The sequence below is a fragment of the Silene latifolia genome, chromosome 8, assembly GCF_048544455.1.
Source record: "Silene latifolia isolate original U9 population chromosome 8, ASM4854445v1, whole genome shotgun sequence".
Lineage (NCBI taxonomy): Eukaryota > Viridiplantae > Streptophyta > Magnoliopsida > Caryophyllales > Caryophyllaceae > Silene > Silene latifolia.
In genome coordinates this window covers 11952038-11963875 of record NC_133533.1, presented here as the reverse complement: position 1 = coordinate 11963875, position 11838 = coordinate 11952038, and the positions used below count along the sequence as shown (strand labels likewise).

Sequence of the window (11838 nt, the reverse complement as noted above, 5' to 3'; positions counted from 1 at the left end):
AACAAAGAGGGCCTAAATAGAGCGTTGGTACTTCAAAATTTTTACTTAGTAGACATAGTTACTCCGACTTTTTCTTTACCAGGCCCACGGTCAGGGCCGCTACATTGGTTGGGCAGGTACGGGCAGCAGTAGATGGCCCGTTATAATGGACACGGGCAGCACTAAATAGGCCCGTTGGGCAAATTTTTCAGGTTAGGCACGGCTCGTGTCTAGCCGAACCCCGCCGATGATTAACTCTACTCCGTAGTTAAAAGAAAAATAGTTATTTGGTGATTTGGTCACCCTTTCTAAAACATGGCAATTCGGAAACTTGTGAATTACAAAATGAGTTGTCCGGTTGCCAATTTTTGTTTAGGGAAACATTGGTATTCAATATTCTCAAGGAGTTCCAATGCCTACATAGTAGAGAAATTGGCAAGTCCCATGATATTATCATGGAGTTCTTAACATGGCTGCCGATTCGACTACACTAGGAAATGAATGCAAGTATTCCGCCATCATTGAAGAACCTGGACTTTTTACGAATTCCTAAAGCAATACAAGAAGTAAATTGCCCTGGGCGAAAATCGGCAAATCTAACATTCATATACAGATTACAGAGTATAAATTAAAATTCTTTGCTAGTTACGGTATCTTTATACCGAGGAGTATAACAAGGAGGAGGCGGTACACCAAAGACCCAATCCAGAACATTGAGGTACTTGGATCTAAAAACTTCCCTCTCCTGCGAATAGCAATGCATAATTATAGCAGTTGACAAGCTAAAAACAACCACATCTGCTCTTTTAATCTCCATTAGAGATTGAGGCAAGTATCCGATGTCAGCCATGCATGTGAAAAAACTCTCGATAGCTCTAGCTAAGCAATACAATGATATTTCAATCCGTCTACTCTTCTTCTCGATTGCCAATGCAAGGCCAGTTGGGAACTGTTACAAAAGCCAATACCATTTCAGAAAATACCAGGCAATGCTAACATGATGTTTCAAAGTTTTCGGTTTTAAGGGTCATCCCAAAGTGTTTAAAGTGGAGTATTAGACATACTGTTCCCATTGCCACCATCGGAATGTTGCATCTCTTAAATATCCTGAAGAGAACACATGTCCACATCCTGTAACAAAAAAAAAAGTTCCAAAACCAATTTAAACCAATGAAGTTGTGGTTAAGATGGAGGTGATGAGAACAATGCAGTTCATATTCTTTCCCTAGTTGTATTTTTGTACTCTACTCAACTAGAAGCAGGCATGGGTCGTATCCAAGTGTTGGATTCGGCATTTTTATTAAAACAAAAAAAAATATATATTATGTTTTAGGCTTTAAAAAGAAGTGTTCAAGTGTCAAACTCATGTACGTGCAAAAACAACATTTGACAACCAAGATTTAGAGCCATGGGACAAGTTCTCATAACATGATTTAGTCAACAACAGCGGATCTCTCAAATTCACAATAAAAATCCATCCTTTTGTTTGTGTGAAGACCTCATCATGTTGTAAGCAAATGATGTGTTGAATAATTAAGAAGAAATATACAACATTACCCCAGTGCCTCAATGGCTCCCGAAAATTGCGGGGTAAGGGGGGGTCGGATGTACGCAGCCTTACCCTTGTGTTAGAGAGGCTGTTTCCGAAGATATATACCTATAAAAAAACAAAAACTCGTATGTTTCCTTCCGGAATCTTCAATTCAAATTATTTTGGAATGGTCCACTCTTGTCTGAAGTCACAAGCTAAGGGTAGTAAAAACATCCTCGTTGGAAAAACAAGCACACGTGTAGATGCACATACAATTTAACGGGAAGGTTATAGTAGAAAACACATACCAGGCAGAAGCGCAGTATGTAGATAAGAACAAGCTAGACCTTGCCATGCCATAAACACTCTTCCACAGAATTGTGTAAGGTCTGTTACAAAAATAATAATAATAATAGAAGCATCAGATAAGTTATTAAGTACCAACAATCTATCCTTGTAGATCAACTTGTATTATTTCAAGTCAACCTTGCCATGCCATAAACACTCAACACTCGAACATGAATATGACAGTTAGACACGTTTAAAGTCAACATGACTTTTTTTTATGTAAGATAGCCAAGTCCAACACTTGGACAAGAACTTGTGTCCCACTGTTACATGCTTCGAAGTTCTAACTGAGTCTAAGTAACAATAGGTTGTGAACAGGGAAAAGGATAATTGTATAGACAGATGGTCTCGAGTACATTGAAGTGAACCAGATCTCCATTACATTAGAATTCATTCATTCATTCATAGACATTTTCAACAGAGTCTAAAGGCACACACTGAATTTTCATGATAAGCCACCATATTGCCGAGAGTCTTAAAAAGTCACCCACAATGACTCAAGCTATTAAGTGATTTTCAAAAGATTACCTTTTCAATAAGTCTTGACGATGGACGATCAGAGCTGGAACCAAATACACTGGTAGGTAAACTGGTAGTGCTCTTTTATATGCTTGAACGAGAAAGGAGATGAAATGGGACTCACACGATTGGTTTCCATGTACCATCTGAATGATTTAGAGAGGTGATAGTCAGATAATACCACCAAATTGAGGAAAAAAATATTACTAATTGAGAAATCTGATTGAAATCTGCAATAGCTGATTGAGAAAAAACATGATAATCGACAGTGAGACATGAGTATGGAACCTAGCCTCTTCATTATAAACATTTAGAAAAATCAGAACACAGCCAAATCCAATACTTGACATGCAACCGTGTCGCTCATTGTAGAAACTCCAAGTAAAACGAACCAATAACCATGATATGACTAAAAACACATAATATATGTGTTTAGAAGCAAAAACTAGTGTTTTGAATACATAAAAAAATTATTATTCCCAACCAACAATTGTGTTTCGCATAATCATGTGAACTGCAAAGTGGTATTGAAAGATGTATACCGTGCAGGGGACTTTCATTTCTGGATCCAGGGTGATGTTTACACCAAGAGAATTGTAGAATTTCTCTATTGCCTCCAGACTAGAAACTTTATTCCCACTTGCAAGCTGCTTCACGCCTTGCAGAATGGACATATCCTTTGCGCCATGTTTATTGAGGAACGACTTGTAAGATGAAGGAAGAGATTCTTGCTTCAAAATGTAGGCAGACCTGAGAAGGGACATCCCTGCTTAAATCATATAGCTTTTCGAGGAAAAGATGACAAAGTTACATCACAAAGGACACTTGAACAAAAAATATTCCCACCATTTTGCGATCTTACAAAACAATTCCCACTTTTGGTGAAACCCATGAATAATTTTACTTTCTAATAATTGCAACATCTCACCCTCTTTGCAAGATGATAAAAGAAATAAATTTTGTCAACTTTTTCATCGGTAAAAGGAAATTTCCATTAGAGCTTAATAAAATGGACATAATAAGGACTCATAAGGAGAATGATTAGCTATGGTGGAGCAAATAGCCACACAAGAAAAACCTAATTATGAGACTACTAACAACAGCAAGAATATTAACCCAATGTTTTAAAGATTATTTTGTTCATAACAAGGTAAAGGGATATGATGAGCACAACTTTTCCACACACAGAAAGATTTTTTCCCGATGATTAAAACTGATAATTGTCTCAAGAATTTAACCGACTGTTACTTTTACAATATACAAAAATCAGAAGAGTTTAGTAGGACATTAAGGATTAGTGAACCATTTGTTTGGTTCCAACACTGCTGATCAGAAAAACATGTTGATACCTGAAAACATGACAACACGTACAAAGCAATACTCATGTTCAAAAGGAATTGGACACAAACCTAGCAGCTTGTGCTAGCATTTCACATGACTAATACTTGGATGTGTAATGCCTCAAGTAAAAATACAACTTTAAAACACAGTGATTTTCCTCCATCTATTTTTTAATTGTATATATTCAGACGGATTTTCCATCAAGAATTCAAGTGTATTATGATTTATGATGCCTAGCTTGGTATGACGAGAAAAGATACTCACAAAATTTGGGAGGATGAGAGGCACATGAGGAAAACATCTCCATGCGCCCACGTTAAAGGTTTGCAAATGCGCCCAAATCGCCTGCTCTTTATTCCACAGCGAGATGCCAATACCGCTGCTCTCATGAGAATATAGATAGCCAAACTATTGTGCTGCGTATTCGGCCCAGTTAATAACATTGACGGCCCAGCAATAGCACCTGCTACTAATGCCCTCCATTTTGCAGTCCTGAAAACACAATAATTCAGCATCAGGTCATCAACTTCTATCACCAACACAATCATGAAAAAATGAATTGTTTCACAGGTCTACTGAACTTGTATGAGCAGCATACAGACTTTATTTGTATGCATTCAGATTAAAACAATAAAAAGCAGGCGTCGAATATGATTGGGTACTCTACGACAGAGTTTGAGTTCTCAAAAAATCAATTCATTTGTTAAGTGCAAAAGGGTAGGCGAGCATGGCAATGAAGAGAGTCACATAATATTGTTAAGTTATCTACAACATACATTAATTACGAAGTATACCATTATTTAGATCAGTAACTGCAAGATTAACATCAAATTCTGTCCTTTTGTTTAGATTGACATGTGTCTTCGATTCTGTGATTCACTGTTGTCAATCAATAATTTTAAAGCACCAAAGAGTAAAACAGATTCATGTAGTCATGTACATCAGTAAAAAATTTTGATGCCCGTCACTGCCAATCCATAAAATTAGGTTTCAGCTGTTCCATTTAGTATTTCGAAAATATTACGGAGTACTATACACATATGGAGTACAAGTCTAAGGACCCTGTATTCCAAGGCATAGAGTCATCCCCGCTGTCAGTGTCTTGTCTCATCTCTTGTCCCACCACCTTCGTGATTTATCAAATATCCCGCAAACAATAACTTCTTTCACCTATCGCCATCGGGATGGCAATAAGGCAGGACAAGACAGAAACCAATATGCTGGTATATGTGCTCGCAGTTCCACAATATGATCATGTACAAAATAGTTCAAAGACTTTACATACTCACAAAAAGGACATCATTCCAAGTTAGTCTTACTTAAAACCGTCTCAAGCTTACATCATTGTCTCTATAGCTGGTATTAAATGAACCATACAGCATGTAAAGAGTTGAGACGATTTCAAATGAGATCTTGTGTACATTTTTCTGACAAAAATACAGCCTTGTTCTGTAAACTACAACGCATAACATATAATTATTCAAACTGAAAACTTAATTGCAAGCAAAAGAGCTCAAACCAAACCATTCAAGCCGAAACTAGGGGACAACGAATTAACAATAACAAAGACTAACAGAGATTCCGAAAAAACACTTGCCTACGATGACCACCAAAAGAAGCAATAATTTGATCAACAGAACTAAAAGTCCCCGCAAAAGTACCGAGAAACAAACCATATCGCAAAGTTTCCTTAATCACTGATATAATCTCCTCACTACTTGATAATCCTCCACCATTCCTGTCAAATTTTCATCAATTAATCAAAATCCGAGGCTAATTACCACAAACATAATCAAAATTAAAAAATCCAAAATCTAACTTTGGAAACTCCGCCAAATCTAATTAGCTCCTTTCCTAATTCTTCCTCAAATTTACTACTACAATTTTTTCAAAAATCCTCCAAGGAACTTAGTTTCACTTCAAATCAAACCTTTTTTTTTAGGAATAATATTCCATTTGATTGATTGTATACGTTTTTCAAAATATGCTACTGACAATTTTCAAAAATCGCATACAATTAAACTGAAACGGATGAAGTATTTGCTAAATTTGTCATTTATTTTAGCAAATATCAATCAATTGTGAAGATCTTATATAATTGATTCGATTGTTTACGTTTTCAAAATATGCGACAAACGAAAAAGAATATAATTAAATGAAACATAGGAAATACATGCTAAATTTGTCACTGAATTTTGACTTTTGAGCTACTCCGTCCCAATCAGTTGCTTACTTTTTTTTATTCCTCGTATTTTAATCAAAATTTAGCAAATCATTGGGACGGAGAGAGTACAAGATTACGAAGGTATAAAATCTCACTTTTTAAATTTCGCAGAATTCCGGCGACTAAGGCGTGCGAGAAGCGAGAAAAGCGATAAACCGCCTTTTAACCCGGCGCCGATACCGAAAGCCTTGAGAGAAGCGAAGAAGATGCGGCGTAGATTATCGGAGATATCAGTTTCGGAGATGGCGTAGGAGTTGAAAGGAGAGGAGGAGGGGTGGTCGGATTTACGGCAATGCGGACAATCGAGGTGGTCATCGGAATCAATGGAGTCGATATCGTGTATGGCAGTGCATGTAGCGGCGTCGCCGTCGGGCGGCGGCGACATAGGCGGTGATGGTGGTGGAGGATTTGGGAGTGTGGGGATTGGGGGGGTGAGATTGGGGGAGGGGAGGGTTATTTGATTGGACTGGTTAATGAAGTAAGTACACGTTTCAGTCTGGTTTTTGTTTGTTTGGGAATGTAACGGATCGTGTTGTTTTCCTTTCGTGTTTGAAGGGTAAGTCTCTTGAATGACCGGGTTGTCCAAGTTCCGAGTTGTCCAAGGATGGGAAATGGATTTGGGGTACACTCCAAGGAATAAGAGGGAGTCAGATTGGTAAGTCCAATTCTATTATGATACCAATCAATCAATCAATAAATCAATCAATCAATCAATACTATATATTAATTCCAGAAACCAAGGGACTTCAATGTAATTAAAGAAAGTTATACAAATTAATTATACTATATAGTTTTAAATTACTAGCACCGTGTGATGGACCCGATTAAGGGATCTCAATGCAAATATTATATAGTTTGGGTTAAAATTAAATTATATAGAAGCTTGATAATTCCCCTAAATATTTGTAAGAGACTAAAACATGGTTAATTTCCTTAAAATTAATTAATTAATTAATTAAGTTGGTCAATTTCCTTAAAATAAAATAATTAATTAAGATGGTCAATTTCAAGGAGAATAAAAGAAAGAAGATGATTGGTAATTTTCCTAAATATTTATAGAAGACTAGAATATGGTCAATTTCCTTAAAATAAAATAATTAATTAGTATAAACATGCACACTTATGGTATTAGTTATTATCATCATATATATATTAAATTTAAAATCTATGTAATTTTATTAAACTTTATAGTTTATTAGATGTATAGAGATGTTAATTATTTAACATACAAAAATATAATATAAGTAGGTTATAAATAATTCAAGTTAGATTCCATAGTATATAATATTGCATAATTCTTTCGATTTGATTTAATGCATATATGTAATATATTTATATAAATATATAATTCTCTTAAAATTGCATGCATAAGTAGTAAAAGTATTTCGTGAGTAAAGAAAATAATTGTAGTATCATTGACATAGTTATATGATAGTAATCACTCATTTGAATAGTAAAAGTAACAATATTATTAGCGAGATTAGTATAGTGGTAGAAACAACGACGGGAGTAGTGAAATATTCAATATTAATGCGGTAATAGTTAAAGTAACAATAATTACGGCGGGAATAACGAAATTATCAACATTAATGCGGCAGTAGTGACAGTAACAATAATTACGGCGGGAGTAGTAAAAGTAATAATGATTATGGACAAATAGTGAAATTTTATTACTATTGTTTCACTAATAAGAGCAAAATATTTAAAGCAGGAATAGTGAATTTGTCTCAAATTTTCTTTCATCGTAATTCTATCATATGTCATAAAAAAATATATTAATGATAAATTTATAGATTATGCAACTTTGAGTAATTTTATTTAATGAAAAAAAAATTAATGGTAATTAAAGGTAGCCCGGGCGAAGCCGGGAACCAATACTAGTACTATATATTAATTTCAGAAACCAAGGGACTTCCATGTAATTAAATAAATCTATACACGTTAATTATACTATATAGTTTTAAATCGTTAGCGTCGTGTGATGGACCTAAACAAGGGACCTCAATGTAAATATTATATAGTTTTGGTTAAAAGTATAATATAAAGATGCCTTAATGAAGAATATTTATGGAAACTACATTAAATTAAAATAATTAAATTTAGAAAACACAATAATATAGTGATTTTCCTTAAAATTAACATGCCTCACTTATGGAATTAATTAGTATCATCATAGAATTATAAATTAAATTAAATGTAGTAAAAATAATAGTAGCAGCAACGAGATTAATAAAATTTAACGGTATTAATGTGGGAGTAGTGACAGTTATAATAATGACAGTGAGAGTAGTGAATGTAACAACGAATGTTGTGAAAGTAACAGTGATAACAATGAGAAAAAATATGAACAATTAAATAACCAATCGACTCAAGGAAATATTTTATTTATTTAAATATAGGTCGGATAAAATTAATGGGAATAATGAATTTAACAGAAAAAAAATAGAGGAATTAGTAAAAGAAACAATAGTAACCACGGGAGTAGTGAACGTAATGATATTAACAAAGAATGTCGTGAAAATAATAATATTAATAGCGGGATAGTAAACGTGTCTCATTATTTGAAAATAAATTTTACATTTCATCATAATTACAAGATATGCTATAAAAAAATATATTATTAATAGTAAACGCGTGAGTTAGACAACTCCAACATAGTTTATTTCATTGAAAATAAAATTTAACGGTAAAAAAATGTAGCCCGGGCGAAGCCGGGCACCAAACCTAGTTGACCTTATAACGAAAACATATATAAACAGTATACGACACATCTAGGAGGACGATTTACAAACAATTAAAAATACTATTTACCCCTATATTCTTTTTTCTTTTATTTTTAATAGGAAAATTAGAATTATTGATTCTTACTCCTTATCCTTTATTAAGAACAACCCATATTAATAAAGATTAGTTAACTTTAAAAAAAAAAGACAATTTATTTTAGAAAAAAAAACAAATAAAATTGAAACTTTATCAACTCCAACCACCAACTTAAAAAGGAACAAATTAGTATACTACGGGTATATTAAGCGTGAATAATGTGTTAAGCCTATTTTTAGTGGGCATTTGATTTGATTGTAATATTTTATTCTGTGGATGCAATCTTTAGTGAATAAATTAAAATTCATAATTTTAATGTGGCCCCATCATATTTATCAATCAATTGAGCGGAAAAATTGTGAGCAACTCTTGTTCTTTTAGTTTAGTGGGGATGATTTAAAAATGTGGCAAACTGGCAACAACTAAATCTCATAAGAATATTATTTGGTATATTTTATTTAAGGTGAAAGATTTGTTATGCTACATAATTTGGTATATTGCAATCTTATTTCACACATTAGTCTTGAAAGATACTTCTACTAAAAATTATATGTTCACTTGTTAGGCCCAATTTGTATAGAATATTTCAACAGAATAATATAGCCAAATATAGGAGGTCCATTTCCTTACTAAAAATTTGAGCGGGAAAAATTCTAGAGTTTCTTATTCTTTTAGTTAAAGGGAGATTATTAAGTTAAAGAATAGGGTAGCCAATGAACTTACTCACGCTAATCCGGGGTAGTATGGAGACGAGTTTGGTATTGTAGTGTTCTGAATCAAATTGTTTTTGTTAGTTTTCAGTTTTTTTTTTTTTTTTTTTTTTTTTGACAACAAGCGATGAATAACTTATATTATTACGAACAATACAAAGTAAGTTATTCGACTAAGTAGCCCCAGACTCCTAACCATCGAATCTAGTGCTACCAAGCCATTCTTAAAGATTACATAAACATTAAGAAAGATAACAACCGCCATTAGAACATCAAGGGCATGATGGTGAAAGCAAGCGAAAGAGCCACGGGCCATATAACGAGCTTCATAAACACGAGAGACCTCTAGATATCGTCGATACTTACAAGCCGCAGAGTGACGATAGCAAGGTGTACTTACGTTCTTGCGTAAAGAGCGTAGAAAGACAAATTGGTAAGCAAGACGACGAAGTCCGCCACCGACGGAGATAAAACTCCTACACCTTAGAGATCGAGCCCTTTGATCGTAGGACCAACAAACCAAGAAATTCGACGTGCAATGTCCAACACGAACACGAACCCAATGGGACAGGACACCCATGCTCAAAGTCGGGTGTGAAATTATCATAACCCTAGTTAGGAAGAGACACACGACATTACTAGCCACCCCAAAGATTAAGGGACAGGACACCCATAACCCACAGGAGGTTTTTATTATTAAAAGAAACATAGAAAAGAACAACAGCATGAAAAAAAGGAACTAAGACCACCGAAGCCAGCCAACCCAACGCCTCATCCAACCCACCTTAGACCAACCCGAACTCACCTCCAAACAATACCAACTCCAACACTGACCCACTTCAGTCAAGACCACAGCGAATTCATCACAACACTCAGGGTAGACAAAAGAGCAACCCGCCAACACCAAGGAAACCCAAACACCAACGATGACCACAAGCAAACCCAGACGAAAACCCGAAAACAGCCCCCAAAAAGACTTACATGCAACCACACTAAGGTACACAGACCTAGACAGAGACCTAAAACACTCAAAAAGGGTCAATGACACTACAACGAAACCCGTTACACCAAAAGACACCTCCCAGGACCACCGTCAAACAAGCAAACAGACCAGAACCAACACCAACGGATACAAGAGGAAAGTGAAAAGGGACCGAAAGGTGGGGGGAATGGGGGGGATCACCTTAACAGACCCAAAAACACACCCTCAAAGAGCAAAATTAAAAACAGACGGATGAGCTATACTCATCGACACTTACAGAAAAAACGGAACCAGAGAACCAGCCCAGAGGTGGGGGGAATGGGGGGATCACCCCTGGGATGGAACCAAAAGTGACGCTGACAGGACAAGGGGACTGAAGGGCGGGAACGAAAGTGAGCCTTGACCCAAACCCGATGGGGAAAACCCATCCCAAAGACCGACAACAACAATAAGACAAAAGAAAACATCATACAGATGGAGGGGGAAAACCCCAGGGGCCGAGGAACACACCCGGAGACGCATGCAAGACTGAATGAAGCAAAGAAAAGAGATCGTAAGGGAAAAGGAGGGTCACCGAGGAAACCACCACAGACAACACCCAACCGATGAACAACCGACAAATCCGAAACAAAAGGGATCATTGGATGGAGGATGCTCGAAGGACGGTGAGAAGAACGTTCGCCGGAGATGGGCCAAGGGATGACCACATCTCCGGCGAAAGGGCGGTAGCAGGTGGGAGGTAAGAGTGTGGATGGAGGCGGCGGCGGTACAAGATTAATTAGGGTTTGTTTTTTGGGGTTTTTTGAGAGATAAAAGGGAGAGTTTGAGTTTAGAGAGAGAAGTTCAGGGAGAGTTTGAGTTTAGAGAGAGAAGTTCAGGGTTCCTAGTTAGTTTTCCGTTAGTAAACTTATAATGCCCTATTAAAACGTCTAAAAGAAAAAAGAGCACAAATACTTATTAGACTCAATCAATTCTCATATTTAGTACTTTCTCTTTAATAATTAGACTAACTACATCAAATCACCACAAATTCAAATATTTACAACTTATTAGTAATTTAAAACTGGGCCGATATTAGCCTAAGTTATATGCAAGAAATTGATCACTAAGTGGTGGAGCTAAGGGGGTAAGTAGGGTGCTCGCCCTCGCTAACGGATGAAAATCGCAAAGATTTTAGTTAGAATTTTCTAAATTTTTTTGAGATCCTTTTACACTATTACCCATTCACCCCGTTAAAAATTTTCAACTAAACTGAATTTAATTTCTGGATTCCACTATTGATTACCCAAATTCTCAACTTATGCCGGTTGATGATAGATGCAGGATTGCAGGGTGGTGACAGAATGTCATGTATTAGTTGGACAACATTAACACTTTTGGACCA

The 11838-nt window shown here is 35.8% G+C and overlaps 1 protein-coding gene across 2 annotated transcripts; it reads right to left on the bottom strand.

Annotated features, from left to right (window-relative positions):
• Positions 1-515: 515 nt before the first annotated feature.
• On the bottom strand, positions 516-6501 carry LOC141596409 (uncharacterized). Of its 2 annotated transcripts, XM_074416555.1 has the most exons (8): positions 6038-6501; positions 5316-5456; positions 3983-4210; positions 2920-3127; positions 2387-2523; positions 1819-1899; positions 1044-1110; positions 516-928 (listed from the first exon to the last, which is right to left on the bottom strand). In XM_074416555.1, the coding sequence occupies exons 1-8, from the start codon at positions 6325-6327 to the stop codon at positions 608-610; spliced, it is 1473 nt and encodes a 490-aa protein (XP_074272656.1). In that variant the 5' UTR covers positions 6328-6501; the 3' UTR covers positions 516-607. The 2 variants fall into 2 exon arrangements, with proteins under 2 accessions (XP_074272656.1, XP_074272657.1); XM_074416556.1 differs by lacking the exon at positions 6038-6501 and having other exon boundaries at positions 5392-5452.
• Between the last annotated feature and the right edge of the window lie 5337 nt (positions 6502-11838).